At 39.3% G+C, this 24299-nt stretch overlaps 1 protein-coding gene across 1 annotated transcript; it reads left to right on the plus strand.

The window, feature by feature from the left end:
* Positions 1-3388: 3388 nt before the first annotated feature.
* On the plus strand, positions 3389-23797 carry LOC117320954 (cytochrome P450 4F22-like; the record flags this gene model as incomplete). The annotated part of the gene is given in 9 exon segments (XM_033875439.1): positions 3389-3570; positions 4310-4434; positions 10200-10262; positions 10725-10848; positions 11242-11389; positions 12620-12749; positions 19850-20128; positions 21165-21230; positions 22480-23797. Coding segments are annotated over 9 exon segments (1223 nt in total), but the record flags the coding sequence as incomplete, so codon positions are not given.
* Positions 23798-24299: the final 502 nt, after the last annotated feature.

Below are 24299 nucleotides of genomic sequence, written 5' to 3' on the forward strand. Positions count from 1 at the left end.
GTGTCTACTTTGTAAATAGGTGTCTACTATGTAAATAGGTGTCTACTTTGTAAATAGGTGTCTACTATGTGAGTAGGTGTCTACTATGTAAATAGGTGTCTACTTTGTAAATAGGTGTCTACTATGTAAATAGGTGTCTACTTTGTGAATATGTGTCTACTATGTGAATAGGTGTCTACTATGTAAATAGGTGTCTACTTTGTAAATAGGTGTCTACTTTGTGAATATGTGTCTACTTTGTAAATAGGTGTCTACTTTGTAAATAGGTGTCTACTTTGTAAATAGGTGTCTACTTTGTAAATAGGTGTCTACTTTGTAAATAGGTGTCTACTTTGTAAATAGGTGTCTACTTTGTAAATAGGTGTCTACTTTGTAAATAGGTGTCTACTATGTGAGTAGGTGTCTACTATGTGAATAGGTGTCTACTATGTAAATAGGTGTCTACTATGTGAATAGGTGTCTACTATGTAAATAGGTGTCTACTTTGTAAATAGGTGTCTACTTTGTGAATATGTGTCTACTTTGTAAATAGGTGTCTACTTTGTAAATAGGTGTCTACTTTGTAAATAGGTGTCTACTTTGTGAATATGTGTCTACTTTGTAAATAGGTGTCTACTTTGTAAATAGGTGTCTACTTTGTAAATAGGTGTCTACTTTGTAAATAGGTGTCTACTTTGTAAATAGGTGTCTACTATGTAAATAGGTGTCTACTTTGTAAATAGGTGTCTACTATGTGAATAGGTGTCTACTATGTGAATAGGTGTCTACTTTGTAAATAGGTGTCTACTATGTAAATAGGTGTCTACTTTGTGAGTAGGTGTCTACTTTGTGAATATGTGTCTACTTTGTAAATAGGTGTCTACTTTGTAAATAGGTGTCTACTTTGTAAATAGGTGTCTACTATGTAAATAGGTGTCTACTTTGTAAATAGGTGTCTACTTTGTGAATATGTGTCTACTTTGTGAATATGTGTCTACTTTGTAAATAGGTGTCTACTATGTGAGTAGGTGTCTACTTTGTAAATAGGTGTCTACTTTGTGAATAGGTGTCTACTATGTAAATAGGTGTCTACTTTGTAAATAGGTGTCTACTTTGTAAATAGGTGTCTACTTTGTGAATATGTGTCTACTTTGTGAATATGTGTCTACTTTGTAAATAGGTGTCTACTATGTGAGTAGGTGTCTACTTTGTAAATAGGTGTCTACTATGTAAATAGGTGTCTACTTTGTGAATAGGTGTCTACTATGTGAGTAGGTGTCTACTTTGTAAATAGGTGTCTACTATGTAAATAGGTGTCTACTTTGTGAATAGGTGTCTACTATGTAAATAGGTGTCTACTTTGTAAATAGGTGTCTACTTTGTGAATATGTGTCTACTATGTAAATATGTGTCTACTTTGTAAATAGGTGTCTACTTTGTAAATAGGTGTCTACTATGTAAATATGTGTCTACTTTGTGAATATGTGTCTACTATGTGAGTAGGTGTCTACTTTGTAAATAGGTGTCTACTATGTAAATAGGTGTCTACTTTGTGAATAGGTGTCTACTATGTAAATAGGTGTCTACTTTGTAAATAGGTGTCTACTATGTAAATAGGTGTCTACTTTGTAAATAGGTGTCTACTTTGTAAATAGGTGTCTACTTTGTAAATAGGGGTCTACTTTGTAAATAGGTGTCTACTATGTAAATAGGTGTCTACTTTGTGAATATGTGTCTACTATGTAAATATGTGTCTACTTTGTAAATAGGTGTCTACTTTGTAAATAGGTGTCTACTATGTGAATAGGTGTCTACTATGTGAATAGGTGTCTACTATGTAAATAGGTGTCTACTTTGTAAATAGGTGTCTACTTTGTAAATAGGTGTCTACTTTGTAAGTAGGTGTCTACTTTGTAAATAGGTGTCTACTTTGTAAATAGGTGTCTACTATGTAAATAGGTGTCTACTTTGTAAATAGGTGTCTACTATGTAAATAGGTGTCTACTATGTAAATAGGTGTCTACTTTGTAAATAGGTGTCTACTTTGTAAGTAGGTGTCTACTTTGTAAATAGGTGTCTACTATGTAAATAGGTGTCTACTATGTAAATAGGTGTCTACTATGTAAATAGGTGTCTACTATGTAAATAGGTGTCTACTATGTAAATAGGTGTCTACTATGTAAATAGGTGTCTACTATGTAAATAGGTGTCTACTTTGTAAATAGGTGTCTACTATGTAAATAGGTGTCTACTTTGTAAATAGGTGTCTACTATGTAAATAGGTGTCTACTATGTAAATAGGTGTCTACTTTGTAAATAGGTGTCTACTTTGTAAATAGGTGTCTACTTTGTAAATAGGTGTCTACTATGTAAATAGGTGTCTACTATGTAAATAGGTGTCTACTATGTGAATAGGTGTCTACTTTGTAAATAGGTGTCTACTTTGTGAATATGTGTCTACTTTGTAAATAGGTGTCTACTATGTAAATAGGTGTCTACTTTGTAAATAGGTGTCTACTTTGTAAATAGGTGTCTACTTTGTGAATATGTGTCTACTTTGTAAATAGGTGTCTACTATGTGAATAGGTGTCTACTTTGTGAAGAGGTGTCTACTTTGTAAATAGGTGTCTACTTTGTAAATATGTGTCTACTATGTAAATAGGTGTCTACTTTGTAAATAGGTGTCTACTATGTAAATAGGTGTCTACTTTGTGAATATGTGTCTACTTTGTGAATATGTGTCTACTTTGTAAATAGGTGTCTACTATGTAAATAGGTGTCTACTTTGTGAGTAGGTGTCTACTTTGTAAATATGTGTCTACTTTGTGAATATGTGTCTACTTTGTAAATAGGTGTCTACTTTGTGAATATGTGTCTACTTTGTGAATAGGTGTCTACTTTGTAAATAGGTGTCTACTATGTAAATAGGTGTCTACTTTGTAAATAGGTGTCTACTATGTGAATAGAAAATACAAACACTGATAGCCTGAGAAAATACAGTAAATTCAACATTCAAGATAAATACACAATTACTCTAAAATTTATTTTTTTCTTTTAATCAGTAGAATTGATAATAATTACTTAAATTGCAGTCAATTATGAATTATAGTAATCCTGTTGCACTGTATGGATAGATGTTCATTACAATATCAGAGTTTCTTCTGTTTCAATTGTATTGTAAATTACCTCCTTCATGAAATATGGATTGTGTTATTCTTCATATTGAAGCATCCATACATCAAAGTTGAAGCAAACCAAAGAAAAAATTCCTGTCTTAAAACATTTGCCTGGAATCCCATCTGTAATTTTTATGTCCTGTCATTCACCTTCATATAATCAAAAGGCTATGTGAATAGATACATTGTAATTCAATATGCAGATGGATATTATTGAGATTTTATTGGTACAGAACCCAAACCTACTGAGCCTGGGACAGTCTACGTGTTGGGTAAAAGATGGTTGGGAAATGGCCTCCTTCTGGCAAACGGTAAAAGATGGGCTAGAAATAGACGACTACTGACTCCAGCTTTTCATTTTGATATTTTACAACCTTACATGACTGTCTACAACGAGGTCTCGGACACTTTACAGGTGAGTAAAACATCTAGGTAAGATATAGGTTAACAGATGGTATAGGACTGTCTACAACGAGGTCTCAGACACTTTACAGGTGAGTAAAACATCTAGGTAAGATATAGGTTAACAGATGGTATAGGACTGTCTACAATGAGGTCTCGGACACTTTACAGGTGAGTAAAACATCTAGGTAAGATATAGGTTAACAGATGGTATAGGACTGTCTACAATGAGGTCTCGGACACTTTACAGGTGAGTAAAACATCTAGGTAAGATACAGGTTAACAAATGGTATAGGACTGTCTATAACGAGGTCTCGGACACTTTACAGGTGAGTAAAACATCTAGGTAAGATATAGGTTAACAAATGGTATAAGACTGTCTATAACGAGGTCTCGGACACTTTACAGGTGAGTAAAACATCTAGGTAAGATATAGGTTAACAGATGGTATAGGACTGTCTATAACGAGGTTTCGGACACTTTACAGGTGAGTAAACATCTAGGTAAGATACAGGTTAACAAATGGTATAGGACTGTCTATAACGAGGTCTCGGACACTTTACAGGTGAGTAAAACATCTAGGTAAGATATAGGTTAACAGATGGTATAGGACTGTTTACAACGAGGTCTCAAACATTGAAGTAGACATTTGTGTGAAGTACGTTTTGTATGACATTAGGTCTAAGTCTGAGTCAATAATTGCATGTCCTGTATGAATTTCTCCATAATGTTAAGAATGTTTTTGTTTGTAGGGAAAAGTGGAGGACTGCTGTAAGAAAGGCCAGTCTTTTGAACTGTTTAACATTATTGGTATGGCTTCCCTGGACAATATCCTTAGATGTGCATTTTCTTACAAAAGTGATTGCCAGGTTCTAGGGTAAGAAATACTGATGTTGTGTGTAGCCTGAGGATGTTTTGTCTAGATCTGTTATTGAGGTACATGTATAGAAATCAAGACCTCTATCAATTGACAATGTTCCCTCTTTTGAATCAAAACAATGATCACACATTACTTCATATTTCAGGCATAGCATTAATAACTCATTATGTGATAAGGTTATGTCATTTATTAACACATTTGATGTTCATGACTCTAGAATGTAACTCTGTGATGATATGTGATACTAGTAGTGGTGATAGACTAAAGAGTCCAATGTAGACTGAGGTGACTGTAAAACACATACACGAGATAGACTAATACACGAGATAGACTAATACACACGATATAGACTAATACACGAGATAGACTAATACACGAGATAGACTAATACACGAGATAGACTAATACACGAGATAGATTAATACACGAGATAGACTAATACACACGATATAGACTAATACACGAGATAGACTAATACACGAGATAGACTAATACACGAGATAGACTAATACACACGATATAGACTAATACACGAGATAGACTAATACACGAGATAGACTAATACACAAGATAGACTAATACACGAGATAGACTAATACACGAGATAGACTAATACACGAGATAGACTAATACACGATATAGACTAATACACGAGATAGACTACCGGTAATACACGATATAGACTAATACATGAGATAGACTAATACACAAGATAGACTAGCTAATACACGAGATAGACTAGCTAATACACGAGATAGACTAATACACGAGATAGACTAATACACAAGATAGACTAATACACAAGATAGACTTATACACACGATAGACTAATACACAAGATAGACTAATACACGAGATAGACTAATACATGAGATAGACTAATACACAACATAGACTAATACACAACATAGACTAATACACAAGATAGACTGATACACAAGACAGACTTATACACAAGATAGACTAATACACGAGATAGACTAATACACAAGATAGACTAATACACAAGATAGACTAATACACAAGATATAGACTAATACACAAGATAGACTGATACACAAGAGAGACTAATACACAAGATAGACTAATACACAAGATATAGACTAATACACGAGATAGACTAATACACAAGATAGACTAATACACAAGATAGACTAGAGGATATAGCCTGGATATAGTCTTATATATAGCCTGTATACAGCCTGTATTTATAGCCTAGAAATAGCCTGGACATAGCTCTATAGATATAACCTGTATTTAAAGCCTGGATATAGTCTGTATATAGTCTGTATGGAGCCTGTATATAGTCTGTATGGAGCCTGTATATAGTCTGTATGGAGTCTATATATAGTCTGTATGGAGCCTGTATTTAGTCTGTAAATAGACTGTATGGAGCCTGTATATAGTCCGTATGGAGTCTGTATATAGTCTGTATGGAGCCTGTATATAGTCTGTATGGAGTCTGTATTTAGTCTGTAAATAGACTGTATGGAGCCTGTATATAGTCTGTATGGAGCCTGTATATAGTCTGTATGGAGTCTATATATAGTCTGTATGGAGCCTGTATTTAGTCTGTAAATAGACTGTATGGAGCCTGTATATAGTCCGTATGGAGTCTGTATATAGTCTGTATGGAGCCTGTATATAGTCTGTATGGAGTCTGTATTTAGTCTGTAAATAGACTGTATGGAGCCTGTATTTAGTCTGTATGGAGCCTGTATATAGTCTGTATGGAGTCTGTATTTAGTCTGTAAATAGACTGTATGGAGCCTGTATATAGTCCGTATGGAGTCTGTATATAGTCTGTATGGAGCCTGTATATAGACTGTATGGAGCCTGTATATAGTCCGTATGGAGTCTGTATATAGTCTGTATGGAGCCTGTATATAGTCTGTATGGAGCTGTATATAGCCTGTATATAGTCTGTATATTGTCTGTACGGAGCCTGTATATTGTCTGTACATTGTCTGTACGGAGCCTGTATATTGTCTGCATATAGTCTGTATGGAGTCTGTATATAGTCTCTATATAGTCTGTATGGAGCCTGTATATAGTCTCTATGGAGCCTGTATATAGACTGTATGGAATCTGTATATAGTCTGTATGGAGCCTGTATATAGTCTGTATATAGTCTGTATGTAGTCTGTATGGAGCCTGTATATAGTCTGTATGGAGCCTGTATATAGTCTGTATATAGTCTGTATATATAACCTGTATGGAGCCTGTATATAGTCTGTATGGAGTCTGTATATAGTCTGTATGGAGCCTGTATATAGTCTGTATATAGTCTGTATATATAACCTGTATGGAGCCTGTATATAGTCTGTATGGAGTCTGTATATAGTCTGTATGGAGTCTGTATATAGTCTGTATGGAGCCTGTATATAGTCTGTATGGAGCCTGTATATAGTCTGTATATAGTCTGTATATATAACCTGTATGGAGCCTGTATGTAGTCTGTATGGAGCCTGTATATAGTCTGTATGGAGTCTGTATATAGTCTGTATATAGTCTGTATATATAGTCTGTATGGAGCCTGTATATAGTCTGTATGGAGTCTGTATGGAGCCTGTATATAGTCTCTATGGAGTCTGTATATAGTCTGTATGGAGTCTGTATATAGTCTGTATGGAGCCTGTATATAGTCTGTATGGAGTCTGTATATAGTCTGTATGGAGCCTGGATATAGTCTATATATAGTCTGTATGGAGCCTGTATATAGTCTGTATGGAGTCTGTATATAGTCTGTATGGAGTCTGTGTATAGTCTGTATGGAGCCTGTATATAGTCTGTATGGAGTCTGTATATAGTCTGTATGGAGCCTTTTTATAGTCTGTATGGAGTCTGTATGGAGCCTGTATAGTCTGTATGGAGCCTGTATATAGACTGTATGGAGTCTGTATATAGTCTGTATGGAGTCTGTATATAGTCTGTATGGAGTCTGTGTATAGTCTGTATGGAGCCTGTATATAGACTGTATGGAGCCTGTATATAGACTGTATGGAGCCTGTATATAGTCTGTATGGAGCCTGTATATAGACTGTATGGAGCCTGTATAGTCTGTATGGAGTCTGTATATAGTCTGTATGGAGCCTGTATATGGTCTGTATGGAGCCTGTATATAGTCTGTATGGAGTCTGTATATAGTCTGTATGGAGCCTGTATATAGACTGTATGGAGCCTGTATAGTCTGTATGGAGCCTGTATAGTCTGTATATGGTCTGTATGGAGCCTGTATATAGTCTGTATGGAGTCTGTATATAGACTGTATGGAGCCTGTATAGTCTGTATGGAGCCTGTATATAGACTGTATGGAGCCTGTATATAGTCTGTATGGAGCCTGTATATAGACTGTATGGAGCCTGTATAGTCTGTATGGAGTTTGTATATAGTCTGTATGGAGCCTGTATATGGTCTGTATGGAGCCTGTATATAGTCTGTATGGAGTCTGTATATAGTCTGTATGGAGCCTGTATATAGACTGTATGGAGCCTGTATAGTCTGTATGGAGCCTGTATAGTCTGTATATGGTCTGTATGGAGCCTGTATATAGTCTGTATGGAGTCTGTATATAGACTGTATGGAGCCTGTATAGTCTGTATGGAGCCTGTATATAGACTGTATGGAGCCTGTATATAGTCTGTATGGAGCCTGTATATAGTCTGTATGGAGTCTGTATATAGTCTGTATGGAGTCTGTGTATAGTCTGTATGGAGCCTGTATATAGACTGTATGGAGCCTGTATATAGACTGTATATAGTCTGTATGGAGCCTGTATATAGACTGTATGGAGCCTGTATAGTCTGTATGGAGTCGGTATATAGTCTGTATGGAGCCTGTATATGGTCTGTATGGAGCCCGTGTAAATAGTCTGTATGGAGCCTGTATATAGTCTGTATGGAGCCTGTATATAGTCTGTATATAGTCTGTATAGTCTGTATGGAGCCTGTATATAGTCTGTATATAGTCTGTATGGAGCCTGTATATAGTCTGTATGGAGCCTGTATATAGTCTGTATGGAGTCTGTATATAGTCTGTATGGAGCCTGTATATAGACTGTATGGAGCCTGTATAGTCTGTATGGAGCCTGTATAGTCTGTATATGGTCTGTATGGAGCCTGTATATAGTCTGTATGGAGTCTGTATATAGACTGTATGGAGCCTGTATAGTCTGTATGGAGCCTGTATATAGACTGTATGGAGCCTGTATATAGTCTGTATGGAGCCTGTATATAGACTGTATGGAGCCTGTATAGTCTGTATGGAGTCTGTATATAGTCTGTATGGAGCCTGTATATGGTCTGTATGGAGCCTGTATATAGTCTGTATGGAGTCTGTATATAGTCTGTATGGAGCCTGTATATAGACTGTATGGAGCCTGTATAGTCTGTATGGAGCCTGTATAGTCTGTATATGGTCTGTATGGAGCCTGTATATAGTCTGTATGGAGTCTGTATATAGACTGTATGGAGCCTGTATAGTCTGTATGGAGCCTGTATATAGACTGTATGGAGCCTGTATATAGTCTGTATGGAGCCTGTATATAGTCTGTATGGAGTCTGTATATAGTCTGTATGGAGTCTGTGTATAGTCTGTATGGAGCCTGTATATAGACTGTATGGAGCCTGTATATAGACTGTATATAGTCTGTATGGAGCCTGTATATAGACTGTATGGAGCCTGTATAGTCTGTATGGAGTCGGTATATAGTCTGTATGGAGCCTGTATATGGTCTGTATGGAGCCCGTGTAAATAGTCTGTATGGAGCCTGTATATAGTCTGTATGGAGCCTGTATATAGTCTGTATATAGTCTGTATAGTCTGTATGGAGCCTGTATATAGTCTGTATATAGTCTGTATGGAGCCTGTATATAGTCTGTATGGAGCCTGTATATAGTCTGTATGGAGCCTGTATATAGTCTGTATGGAGCCTGTATATAGTCTGTATGGAGCCTGTATATAGTCTGTATGGAGTCTATATATAGTCTGTATGGAGCCTGTATATAGTCTGTATATAGTCGGTATGGAGCCTGTATATAGTCTGTATATAGTCTGTATGGAGCCTGTATAGTCTGTATGGAGCCTGTATATAGTCTGTATGGAGCCTGTATATAGTCTGTATGGAGCCTGTATATAGTCTGTATGGAGCCTGTATATAGTCTGTATGGAGCCTGTATAGTCTGTATGGAGCCTGTATGGAGTCTGTATATAGTCTGTATGGAGCCTGTATATGGTCTGTATGGAGCCTGTATATAGTCTGTATGGAGTCTGTATGGAGCCTGTATAGTCTGTATGGAGTCTGTATATAGTCTGTATGGAGCCCGTGTAAATAGTCTGTATGGAGCCTGTATATAGACTGTATGGAGTCTGTATATAGTCTGTATGGAGCCTGTATATAGTCTGTATGGAGTCTGTATATAGTCTGTATGGAGCCCGTGTAAATAGTCTATATGGAGCCTGTATATAGTCTGTATATAGTTTGTATATAGTCTGTATATAGCCTGTCGTCAGATGTCACTCACATTTATTGGAACCCTATAATAATGATTATCATCTTTGTATAAAATCACATTTGTACTGCATCATGTGATAATGCATATAATTGTATAGATATAAAACATTAGTGTAGATCTTCTTAATAGTACACCTGGAATATGATAGTTTCTGAATTAGGACAAGAATACCATCACATACTTGGAGTTTACTACATGTATGTACAATGTTACTCTGTGTGTGAGGTGTTTTACCATTTTCTGTTACAGTGACAGCCATCCCTATGTGAAGGCAGTCGATGAACTCAGTGACCTCTGGGTCACAAGGTCACTGTAAGTTTATTAAAATTTATGTATTTCATCTTTTTGATGATATGTTAGATGCTATTTTGATGCCTGCATATGTACAAATTAGACCATTTCTTTTTGTATAAACCTTTCCCTCACTTGTGAAAGTTCCCCATATCAAGAATGTAGGTGTATCACAATGTCAGTTCATGGTGTTCAGATTAAAATCAAACTGGTTCCAACTGATTCTGATGTCTGCTAACTGTGTGTCCCTTTTTCGCTTCTTTAAATTTTGGTTCAAATTATTTCTAAGGTAGAAGTTGAATATGACTGAGATTGAGTATCATATATCATGATTTTGGAATCTCTCTTTACCATCAGTTTAATTGAAATAGTAAGTAGAGAAGAATTTCTCATACATTAAATTTTCATATTGTTTAATATGTAGATTGTAATTCCTCATGTAAATTGTGATGATTTATTTATTTTTGTGTTTGATATTACCAGGAATATATTTCACTTCTTCGACTTTATCTATTTCCTGTCTGAAAACGGCCGTCAGTTCAAAAAGTACACTGATTATGTTCATTCTGTAGCAGAGGACATTATCCAGAAACGACAGCAGACACTTGTAAGTAAAAATAAAAGTCTTATGGGTATGTGTTGTCTATATAAGTTTGTGTTACAGTGAACACACAAAATTGTCAATTTTAAGTTGACCAGAGATACACATGCACATATAGACACAAATATTTGTTTTAGTCAAAGTCATAAAATGTTTCTTCAGAAGTCTCCCTGAATGTCGGATGTTATTTTCTCTCTGTCTTTACTATTTAGTACTTCATCGATTCAGTTTTCACTTTCTAAATGAGATGATTAAGATCAGTTTCACTCCATCAATTTAAGATTATTTATTTTCAATTATGTAATTATATTAAAAATGAAGTAACAGCCAGCACTTTTATTGTTTTGTGGTCTTTCCAAGAGATTTTAATAAGGACACATGATTTTTATTTTTTTTCAGGAAAATGAAGGTCTACCAACTCAAACAAATGGACGTAAATCACGATATCTCGACTTCCTTGATATATTGTTAACAGCAAAAGATGAAAACAATGTAGGAATGACACCATTAGAAATTCGTAACGAAGTGGACACTTTTCTTTTTGAAGGTAATGCTTTTGTTACTGTGTCATTCTCTTTGTTTTAGTCTACCTGGTGTAAAATCTCTTTGTTTTAGTTTACCTGGTGTTAAATCTCTTTGTTTTAGTCTACCTGGTGTAAAATCTCTTTGTTTTAGTTTACCTGGTGTTAAATCTCTTTGTTTTAGTTTACCTGGTGTTAAATCTCTTTGTTTTAGTTTACCTGGTGTTAAATCTCTTTGTTTTAGTTTACCTGGTGTTAAATCTCTTTGTTTTAGTTTACCTGGTGTAAAATCTCTTTGTTTTAGTCTACCTGGTGTTAAATCTCTTTGTTTTAGTTTACCTGGTGTTAAATCTCTTTGTTTTAGTTTACCTGGTGTTAAATCTCTTTGTTTTAGTTTACCTGGTGTAAAATCATTAACGTTTGTCAGCCCGACTAGGGACACTTTCAGTTTTGTCATCAGTTCTTTATAAACATTTTTTTAAAACCATATTTAAAAGTTCTTTGTTCATGATATGGCAGCTTGCCTAGTACATAGAAGACCTATCAAGTTACTTGAAGTTCACAAATAATTTGATTTACACCCAAACTGAGTTAGTCTCAGACCTGTAAAATGTGTTAATTACATATACAGTTAGTGTTAGATATAGTCTCTGTCACAATCAGCTGACAGAATATATGTCTTTGTCTCGGCTGGTAGAGCTGGGTATTATCAGGAGGAAAACATTGGGTTGATTTGAACTCCTGGCTGGGAGCTCTAGAAGGAGTCCTTTCCATGTCACTCTTTATGTCCTGGCCTTGAAATTGTCATTAGCTATTCTCAGGAACTATTGATGCGATCCTCACCAAACTTTGTTGCAGGATGTCAAGTGACAGCGGGGACATTTATATCTTACATTTTCTAAAAAAAAAATTCAAATTTGGCGCCCAACAAAATCCCATGGTGGTGCAGGTATAGAGAGTTATGACTGAGGCAGGGGAACAGGGGTTCAGTGTATTAAAAAGGAAAGGGCTGGCATGGCTTGTTTAGTGCTAAATATAATCCTTGTCACTCAGTTTGCTTATACTGTGGGGGGGGGGGGGGGGGGGGGGGGGGGGGGGGGGGGGGGGGGCTTTGTTCAGTAGGAGATACATTAACTTACCTGTAGTATTAAAGATATCTTACCTGTAGTATTAAAGATAACTTACCTGTAGTATTAATGATAACTTACCTGTAGTATTAAAGATGGATTAGAAATGATAAACTTGTGTCTTTGTAGGCCATGATACTACAACAAGTGCCATGTGCTGGACGCTGTACTCGCTAGCCCAGCACCCGGAGTGGCAGCAAAAGATCCAGGCTGAGGTGGACAGTATCCTTGAGGGGAGGGACTCTGACTATATAGAATGGTAGGTTGTAGCTGGAGGGGTGGGACTGGGACTATATAGAATGGTAGGTTGTAGCTGGAGGGGTAGGACTGGGACTATGTAGAATGGTAGGTTGTAGCTGGAGGGGTGGGACTGGGACTATATAGAATGGTAGGTTGTAGCTGGAGGGGTAGGACTGGGACTGTATAGAATGGTAGGTTGTAGTTGGAGGGGTGGGACTCTGACTATATAGAATGGTAGGTTGTAGTTGGAGGGGTGGGACTGGGACTATATAGAATGGTAGGTTGTAGTTGGAGGGGTGGGACTGGGACTATATAGAATGGTAGGTTGTAGTTGGAGGGGTGGGACTCTGACTATATAGAATGGTAGGTTGTAGTTGGAGGGGTGGGACTCTGACTATATAGAATGGTAGGTTGTAGTTGGAGGGGTGGGACTGGGACTATATAGAATGGTAGGTTGTAGTTAGAGGGGTGGGACTGGGACTATATAGAATGGTAGGTTGTAGCTGGAGAGGTGGGACTGGGACTATATAGAATGATAGGTTGTAGCTGGAGGGGTGGGACTGGGACTATATAGAATGGTAGGTTGTAGCTGGAGGGGATGGACTTGGACTATATAGAATGGTAGGTTGTAGTTGGAGGGGTGGGACTCTGACTATATAGAATGGTAGGTTGTAGCTGGAGGGGAGGGACTCTGACTATATAGAATGGTAGGTTGTAGTTGGAGGGGAGGGACTGGGACTATATAGAATGGTAGGTTGTAGCTGGAGGGGTGGGACTCTGACTATATAGAATGGTAGGTTGTAGTTGGAGGGGTGGGACTGCGACTATATAGAATGGTAGGTTGTAGCTGGAGGGGTGGGACTCTGACTATATAGAATGGTAGGTTGTAGTTGGAGGGGTGGGACTCTGACTATATAGAATGGTAGGTTGTAGCTGGAGGGGTGGGACTCTTACTATATAGAATGGTAGGTTGTAGCTGGAGGGGTGGGACTGGGACTATATCGAATGGTAGGTTGTAACTGGAGGGGAGGGACTCTGACTATATAGAATGGTAGGTTGTAACTGGAGGGGTGGGACTCTGACTATATAGAATGGTAGGTTGTAGTTGGAGGGGTGGGACTTTGACTATATAGAATGGTAGGTTGTAGCTGGAGGAGTGGGACTGGGACTATATAGAATGGTAGGTTGTAGCTGGAGGGGTGGGACTCTGACTATATAGTATGGTAGGTTGTAGCTGGAGGGGTGGGACTGGGACTATATAGAATGGTAGGTTGTAGCTGGAGGGGTGGGACTGGGACTATATAGAATGGTAGGTTGTAGTTGGAGGGGTGGGACTGGGACTATATAGAATGGTAGGTTGTAGCTGGAGGGGTGGGACTCTGACTATATAGAATGGTAGGTTGTAGTTGGAGGGGTGGGACTTTGACTATATAGAATGGTAGGTTGTAGCTGGAGGGGTGGGACTGGGACCATATAGAATGGTAGGTTGTAGTTGGAGGGAAGGGACTGGGACTATATAGAATGGTAGGTTGTAGCTGGAGAGGTGGGACTGGGACTATATAGAATGGTAGGTTGTAGTTGAAGGGGTGGGACTCTGACTATATAGAATGGTAGGTTATAGCTGGAGGGGTGGGACTCTGACTATATAGAATGGTAGGTTGTAGTTGGAGGGGTGGGACTCTGACTATATAGAATGGTAGGTTGTAGCTGGAGGGTTGGGACTCTGACTATATAGAATGATAGGTTGTAGCTGGAGGGGAGGGACTGGGACTATATAGAATGGTAGGTTGTAGTTAGAGGGGTGGGACTGGGACTATATAGAATGGTAGGTTGTAGCTGGAGGGGTGGGACTCTGACTATATAGAATGGTAGGTTGTAGCTGGAGGGGTGGGACTGGGACTATATAGAATGATAGGTTGTAGCTGGAGGGGTGGGACTGGGACCATATAGAATGATAGGTTGTAGCTGGAGGGGTGGGACTGGGACTATATAGAATGGTAGGTTGTAGCTGGAGGGGTGGGACTCTGACTATATAGAATGGTAGGTTGTAGCTGGAGGGGTGGGACTGGGACTATATAGAATGATAGGTTGTAGCTGGAGGGGTGGGACTGGGACTATATAGAATGGTAGGTTGTAGTTGGAGGGGTGGGACTGGGACTATATAGAATGGTAGGTTGTAGCTGGAGGGGTGGGACTGGGACTATATAGAATGGTAGGTTGTAGCTGGAGGGGTGGGACTGGGACTATATAGAATGATAGGTTGTAGCTGGAGGGGTGGGACTCTGACTATATAGAATGGTAAGTTGTAGTTGGAGGGGTGGGACTGGGACTATATAGAATGGTAGGTTGTAGCTGGAGGGGAGGGACTCTGACTATATAGAATGGTAGGTTGTAGCTGGAGGGAAGGGACTGGGACTATATAGAATGGTAGGTTGTAGCTGGAGGGGAGGGACTCTGACTATATAGAATGGTAGGTTGTAGCTGGAGGGGTGGGACTGGGACTATATAGAATGGTAGGTTGTAGCTGGAGGGGAGGGACTCTGACTATATAGAATGGTAGGTTTTAGCTGAAGGGGTGGGACTGGGACTATATAGAATGATAGGTTGTAGCTGGAGGGGTGGGACTCTGACTATATAGAATGGTAGGTTGTAGTTGGAGGGGTGGGACTGGGACTATATAGAATGGTAGGTTGTAGCTGGAGGGGTTGGACTGGGACTATATAGAATGGTAGGTTGTAGCTGGAGGGGTGGGACTCTGACTATATAGAATGGTAGGCTGTAGCTGGAGGGGTGGGACTGGGACTATATAGAATGGTAGGTTGTAGTTGGAGGGGTGGGACTGGGACTATATAGAATGGTAGGTTGTAGCTGGAGGGGTGGGACTCTGACTATATAGAATGGTAGGTTGTAGCCGGAGGGGAGGGACTCTGACTATATAGAATGGTAGGTTGTAGTTGGAGGGGTGGGACTCTGACTATATAGAATGATAGGTTGTAGCTGGAGGGGAGGGACTGGGACTATATAGAATGGTAGGTTGTAGCTGGAGGGGTGGGACTCTGACTATATAGAATGGTAGGTTGTAGCTGGAGGGGTGGGACTGGGACTATATAGAATGGTAGGTTGTAGCTGGAGGGGTGGGACTGGGACTATATAGAATGGTAGGTTGTAGTTGGAGGGGTGGGACTGGAACTATATAGAATGGTAGGTTGTAGCTGGAGGGGAGGGACTCTGACTATATAGAATGGTAGGTTGTAGTTGGAGGGGAGGGACTCTGACTATATAGAATGGTAGGTTGTAGCTGGAGGGGTGGGACTGGGACTATATAGAATGGTAGGTTGTAGCTGGAGGGGTGGGACTGGGACTATATAGAATGGTAGGTTGTAGCTGGATGGGTGGGACTGGGACTATATAGAATGGTAGGTTGGAGTTGGAGGGGTGGGACTGGGACTATATAGAATGGTAGGTTGTAGCTGGAGGGGTGGGACTGGGACTATATAGAATGGTAGGTTGTAGTTGGAGGGGTGGGACTGGGACTATATAGAATGGTAGGTTGTAACTGGAGGGGAGGGACTCTGACTATATAGAATGGTAGGTTGTAGCTGGAGGGGTGGGACTGGGACTATATAGAATGGTAGGTTGTAGCTGGAGGGGTGGGACTCTGACTATATAGAATGGTAGGTTGTAGTTTGAGGGGAGGGACTGGGACTATATAGAATGGTAGGTTGTAGCTGGAGGGGAGGGACACTGACTATATAGAATGATAGGTTGTAGCTGGAGAGGTGGGACTGGGACTATATAGAATGGTAGGTTGTAGTTGGAGGGGTGGGACTCTGACTATATAGAATGGTAGGTTGTAGCTGGAGGGGAGGGACTCTGACTATATAGAATGGTAGGTTGTAGCTGGAGGGGAGGGACTGGGACTATATAGAATGGTAGGTTGTAGCTGGAGGGGAGGGACTCTGACTATATATATAGAATGGTAGGTTGTAGCTGGAGGGGAGGGACTCTGACTATATAGAATGGTAGGTTGTAGCTGGAGGGATGGGACTGGGACTATATAGAATGGTAGGTTGTATCTGGAGGGGAGGGACTGGGACTATATAGAATGGTAGGTTGTAGCTGGAGGGGAGGGACTCTGACTATATAGAATGGTAGGTTGTAGATGGAGGGGTGGGACTCTGACTATATAGAATGGTAGGTTGTAGTTGGAGGGGTGGGACTGGGACTATATAGAATGATAGGTTGTAGCTGGAGGGGTGGGACTCTGACTATATAGAATGGTAGGTTGTAGTTGGAGGGGTGGGACTGGGACTATATAGAATGATAGGTTGTAGCTGGAGGGGTGGGACTCTGACTATATAGAATGGTAGGTTGTAGCTGGAGGGGAGGGACTCTGACTATATAGAATGGTAGGTTGTAGCTGGAGGGGTGGGACTGGGACTATATAGAATGGTAGGTTGTAGCTGGAGGGGTGGGACTCTGACTATATAGAATGATAGGTTGTAGCTGGAGGGGTGGGACTCTGACTATATAGAATGGTAGGTTGTAGTTGGAGGGGTGGGACTCTGATTATATAGAATGGTAGGTTGTAGCTGGAGGGGAGGGACTCTGACTATATAGAATGGTAGGTTGTAGCTGGAGGGGAGGGACTGGGACTATATAGAATGGTAGGTTGTAGCTGGAGGGGAGGGACTCTTGACTATATATATAGAATGGTAGGTTGTAGCTGGAGGGGAGGGACTCTGACTATATAGAATGGTAGGTTGTAGCTGGAGGGATGGGACTGGGACTATATAGAATGGTAGGTTGTATCTGGAGGGGAGGGACTGGGACTATATAGAATGGTAGGTTGTAGCTGGAGGGGAGGGACTCTGACTATATAGAATGGTAGGTTGTAGATGGAGGGGTGGGACTCTGACTATATAGAATGGTAGGTTGTATTTGGAGGGGTGGGACTGGGACTATATAGAATGATAGGTTGTAGCTGGAGGGGTGGGACTCTGACTATATAGAATGGTAGGTTGTAGTTGGAGGGGTGGGACTGGGACTATATAGAATGATAGGTTGTAGCTGGAGGGGTGGGACTCTGACTATATAGAATGGTAGGTTGTAGCTGGAGGGAAGGGACTGGGACTATATAGAATGGTAGGTTGTAGATGGAGGGGTGGGACTCTGACTATATAGAATGGTAGGTTGTAGTTGGAGGGGTGGGACTGGGACTATATAGAATGGTAGGTTGTAGCTGGAGGGAAGGGACTGGGACTATATAGAATGGTAGGTTGTAGATGGAGGGGTGGGACTCTGACTATATAGAATGGTAGGTTGTAGTTGGAGGGGTGGGACTGGGACTATATAGAATGGTAGGTTGTAGCTGGAGGGGAGGGACTGGGACTATATAGAATGGTAGGTTGTAGTTGGAGGGGTGGGACTGGGACTATATAGAATGGTAGGTTGTAGCTGGAGGGAAGGGACTGGGACTATATAGAATGGTAGGTTGTAGCTGGAGGGGTGGGACTCTGACTATATAGAATGGTAGGTTGTAGCTGGAGGAGTGGGACTCTGACTATATAGAATGATAGGTTGTAGCTGGAGGGGAGGGACTCTGACTATATAGAATGGTAGGTTGTAGCTGGAGGGGTGGGACTGGGACTATATAGAATGGTAGGTTGTAGCTGGAGGGGTGGGACTGGGACTATATAGAATGGTAGGTTGTAGTTGGAGGGGTGGGACTGGGACTATATAGAATGGTAGGTTGTAACTGGAGGGGAGGGACTCTGACTATATAGAATGGTAGGTTGTAGCTGGAGGGGTGGGACTCTGACTATATAGAATGGTAGGTTGTAGCTGGAGGGGTGGGACTCTGACTATATAGAATGGTAGGTTGTAGCTGGAGGGGTGGGACTGGGACTATATAGAATGGTAGGTTGTAGCTGGAGGGGTGGGACTGGGACTATATAGAATGGTAGGTTGTAGCTGGAGGGGTGGGACTCTGACTATATAGAATGATAGGTTGTAGCTGGAGGGGTGGGACTCTGACTATATAGAATGGTAGGTTGTAGCTGGAGGGGTGGGACTGGGACTATATAGAATGGTAGGTTGTAGCTGGAGGGGTGGGACTCTGACTATATAGAATGGTAGGTTGTAGCTGGAGGGGTGGGACTGGGACTATATAGAATTGTAGGTTGTAGCTGGAGGGGAGGGACTCTGACTATATAGAATGGTAGGTTGTAGCTGGAGGGGTGGGACTCTGACTATATAGAATGGTAGGTTGTAGCTGGAGGGATGGGACTGGGACTATGTAGAATGGTAGGTTGTAGCTGGATGGGAGGGACTCTGACTATGTAGAATGGTAGGTTGTAGCTGGAGGGATGGGACTGGGACTATGTAGGATGGTAGGTTTTATATTCTGAACCATACCTCACTGTGCAAATAAATAAAAGTGTGCCATTCAGGTTTCGGTAATTAATCCTCAGGGACTACCTGGTAATTAGATATATCTATCAGTTAGAAACTCAAAGTTAGAGATGCAGAAGGGATAGCAGGACTTGTCTTTGATGTTAAATCATAAAGGTTTATTACCTATAGGAGGTTAAAGGATTAATGATGGAATGTTACGCCTGTCTGTCTTTCCTGGTGATTCCTGTCTCGTTCTGAGTCAATGCCATATCTTGAGAAGCCCTCATATTTCACCACTTAGACTAGTACATCAAGTTCTACACTTTATTGTATTCTGGTGGTCATTGGTCAGAGTTAATGGGTTAAAGGTCACCTTTGATCACTTCTAAATACCGATGGAACATAATGTGCCCTGCCTTGTTTCAAATCAATGTCATACAATGAGAACTCAGCAGATTTGGTTCATATTTACACCATAGTAATATAAGACCAACTTCTTTATATAGAAGGTCTTTCAGGACTTACAGACATTCTCTAGTTTTATTTAATGACTTTTTTCGACCTATAACACCTATAGACATTGATGGGTGAGATATTTCATTTTAGCAAAAATATTTGTTCAGTTTTAGTCTTAATTGTAGAGTGTACATTTAGTGATGAGTTAAAAAAAGTGCAAATGTTGCGAACATTAATACTTTTACCTGTACAAATGTATATTTTCAGGAGTGACTTAGGAAAGTTGGAAAATCTGACGTTGTGTATAAAGGAAGGTCTGAGACTACATTCACCTGTATCTTTTATACAACGAAACACCACACAGCCATTTGTGGTGGAGGGATACCACATACCTGTGGGGACGGCTGTAGCCATTCAGATCTACAACCTACATCATAACCCAGATGTGTGGGAGGATCCGATGGAATTCCGGCCGGAACGCTTCCTTCCAGAAAACTCAGTCGATCGTGATTTTTATGCATTTGTTCCATTCTCAGCTGGGCCTAGGTAGAGATTTTTTCTTTGTGTATGTAATTCAAAATTTAAATGTCAAAATTTACATAATGTGGAAGGTGCCACAATGAATAGTGTCAACAATTTTTTAACAATTGTCAGGTTGTAATTACCCTGCCTGGTCCAAAGAACCAAGGTGAGCTTATGCCATACACGGCGTCCATCTGTCCATCCATCAACAATAAAATGTGAACACGATAACTTGGGTAAATATCGACCAAGTTTGATGAAACTTTTTTAAGAATCGTATATCAACCAGATCTCAGAAGGGTTTGAAAATAGTAATTATTCAACCGTAGGTTACAGAATTATTGCCCTTTGTAAGAATATTAGTATTAACAATATTTTTGCTCACCACGCCTGTCAATCTTTCCTTTAAATCCCTAGTTACCTGAATACCTGAATATATTTTGATGAAATTTGGAAAAGGAAATCTAACATATAAATAGATAGTGTGGCTCCCCTGGGTCTGGAAGGGCAATAGGGCAAATTAAGGTAATAAATCCCTACTGGTCCTGAATGTATTAATGATATTGGATCTGGAGCATTATTGGGCAAATGAGATCTAATGTATAAATGAAGGATGTGGGGCAGGAGAAAAAGGGCCTAATAGGGGAAATATAGCAAACAAAGAAAAAAAAAATGCCTTAAAATACTATGATCGCTTTTTCAAGAATGAAAGGATTTAGTCCTTCTATAGTTTGAACCATTGCTGTGAGAGGCAGTTCATAATTACTGAAATATCCAGGTGAGCTGAACAAGCCCTCTGGGTCTGTTGTTTAAATACTGGAAACTGAAACTAAAATACAATAATGAACAATGTTTATGGTGTTACATGTACTTGATTAATACATAGTGATTCCCCTTCCTTCCTAAATGGTTCAATAGGAGTAATTAATACCATATACAATGTACTTGTTTGTTGTAAATTATTAATTCTCTATTAGCTTTGAAAAAAATAATTGTAACAATGCATATTATTTTAGTGTTAATGTTTTGGTTGATACACAAATTTTACATTCTGTTTCAGAAACTGTATAGGTCAACATTTTGCCATGAATGAACAAAAGGTCACACTTGCTCGACTTCTGAGAAGGTATTATCATATGATGTAAAAAAAAATGTGATTTTAATTATTTTACAACAACTACGAAACAAGTTTTCTACCACAATACCCTGTGTTCTACCACAATACCCTGTGTTCTACCACAATACCCTGTGTTATTCAACTCTCAGACCATCAGTTAATCATTACAGCTGTTGATTAACATTCTGTTTATACCACACGTGGTATAAACTCTGTACGCATTTTGATTGGCTAACACGGTGAACTTTGACCCAAGCTGCAATTGTTATTGACGTCATCAATAATCTAATGACGTCACATCACCGGGTCCCGGACGTCACTGGTACACTTTATTTGCATACGCGAAATTATACTTGGCCACGTTTCCCTTTGATTCAAGCCGATATTATTGTGGTAGAAATAGGTCACACGACTCGAAATTGTTGGATATGGAATTTAGTTATTTTTTAAAAGTTGCAAAAAACACTTGCTAAAAGCTCGGGTCTTTTGTAACTTTTAAAAAACAACTTACTCGTGTGAAATAAATTCCATATCCAACAACCACTCGTTGTGTAACCTCTATATATCAACTTTATCAGTCATGCTTGTTGGCCCGGGTGGAAGTGTGTGAGGTGTCGTACGATGTCTAACTGTGTTATACTATCAACTTTATCAATCACGCTTGTCAGCCCGGGTGGAAGTGTGTGAGGTGTCGTACGATGTCTAACTGTGTTATACTATCAACTTTATCAATCACGCTTGTTGGCCCAGGTGGAAGTGTGTGAGGTGTCGTACGATGTCTAACTGTGTTATACTATCAACTTTATCAATCACGCTTGTTGGCCCAGGTGGAAGTGTGTGAGGTGTCGTACGATGTCTAACTGTGTTATACTATCAACTTTATCAATCACGCTTGTCAGCCCGGGTGGAAGTGTGTGAGGTGTCGTACGATGTCTAACTGTGTTATACTATCAACTTTATCAATCACGCTTGTTGGCCCGGGTGGAAGTGCGCGAGAGGTCTTAGTGTGGGAGGAAACCGGAGTACTCCGAGAAAACCCACGTGGACAAGCAGGTGACATTGGTATCATACCTTATCACGTCTGATCAGGGAATCAAACCCTGGCTGCCTAGGTGAAAGGCATGTGTGTGACCACTGCGCCACCTAACCGCCCATATGATAATGTATGATCTTAGCTCTGCAAAAGTTGTTACTGTTGATAGGTATTACTCATTCCTCATATTAAGTGATTTGTATTTTAATATTTTTCTCCCATCAGGTTCACCCTGGAGTTAGACCCTGAACATGAAGTGTCGAAGAAGATTGGCATCGTGATGCGTTCCGCCAATGGCATCAAAGTTTTTCCTAAGCCAAGGAAACTATGATTAAGTTTTAATAATAATCCACATCAACATTCAAAAGTTGTGTTTATCTCAGTTTCCCAGAACATGAGAAGGGACACTAAGTACTAATTGGAGCAACCAAGTTTGACCAATAGTGAGATTTTGAGATGTACCTTTCCAGAAGTTACATCTCAAATTAGGACAGAAAGATTTCGACACTTGAAAACATGACAGAAAGATTTCGACACTTGAAAACATGACAGAAAGATTTCGACACTTGAAAACATGACAATTATGTAGATTTGTATATGATTGTTGAATTTCACTCTTGATTTTTAATACGAGTATTTATAAGAATGTCTATGTTAATCGTAGGAAAAACAGCTCTAAAACTTAGGTTCACCTGTAGCTCATTTTAATAAAAAGAGAAATTCATTCTAACTTCCCGACAAATGTTTATTTTTAATATTAACCAAATGTTTGAGTTCACATGGTGCTTATATAACCCCGGGTAGTAACTGTTAGAAGTATGGTGTGTATTGTTTTTTTGACCTATCAACAGTTAGAGCCATTTAGGGCCAACCAAAGACATGAATAAATACTCAAGGTGTTGAGTGACATATTTGTAACCACAATTTAAAGTACATGTACATGTATCTATTTGTTGTTGCATTGGTAACTCTTTAATGTGTTATCAAATAATTATTAATCAGTAATGAAAAAAGTGCCATTTTGTTTTTAGTATTATTATATACATGCATTATTATTTTATATGTGAGAGAGAAAAAAAATTACTTTAAGTTAAAACCCCAATCATATGAATGTGATATCCTGTAACATCTGACATTGATTTCTTAGGCTTCCTTATACACTTGTTACAAAAGACGACCTCTTACTGAGTTAGATTGTTGTTAATAATCATCAACATGTCATTAACAGATGATTTACATGATATTATCAGGATGGTATTAAGTGTTGTGTCACAATCAGGGCATGTGTTCTACATACACGTACAACTTACTAATAAATGATGTATATGATATTATCAGGATGGTATTAAGTGTTGTGTCACAATCGGGACATGTATTCTACAAACATGTACAACTTATTAATAGAGGATTTACATGATACTATCAATGTGCTATTAAATGTAGTGTGTCAATCAGGACTTTATTAAAAGTATAAGTCTTTAGATTATTTTAAGCAATTGTGTGACCAGGTTTACAATTTGTCTATTAAAGTACGTTATTTGTAGCAAGTCTTTGTTTTACCTTTGTTGGATAGTGTTTTTGCTATCAGTTCTAAATACATGTATCATTTATTAGGTCTTCAGTTTGAGAGAGCTCTGCCATGATCTGTCATCCTGTGTCTGTCATCCATTTGATAGAGCTCTGCCATGATCTGTCATCCAGTGTCTGTCATCCATTTGATAGAGCTCTGCCATGATTCATCATCCATTTGATAGAGCTCTGCCGTGATTCATCATCCATTTGATAGAGCTCTGCCATGATTCATCATCCATTTGATAGAGCTCTGCCATGATCTGTCATCCATTTGATAGAGCCCTGCCATGATTCGTCATCCAGTGTCTGTCATCCATTTGATAGAGCTCTGCCATGATCTGTCATCCATTTGATAGAGCCCTGCCATGATTCGTCATCCAGTGTCTGTCATCCATTTGATAGAGCTCTGCCATGATTCATCATCCATTTGATAGAGCTCTGTCATGATCTGTCATCCGGTGTCTGTCATCAAT

The sequence above is a fragment of the Pecten maximus genome, unplaced genomic scaffold (genome assembly GCF_902652985.1).
Source record: "Pecten maximus unplaced genomic scaffold, xPecMax1.1, whole genome shotgun sequence".
Classification (NCBI taxonomy): Eukaryota; Metazoa; Mollusca; class Bivalvia; order Pectinida; family Pectinidae; genus Pecten; species Pecten maximus.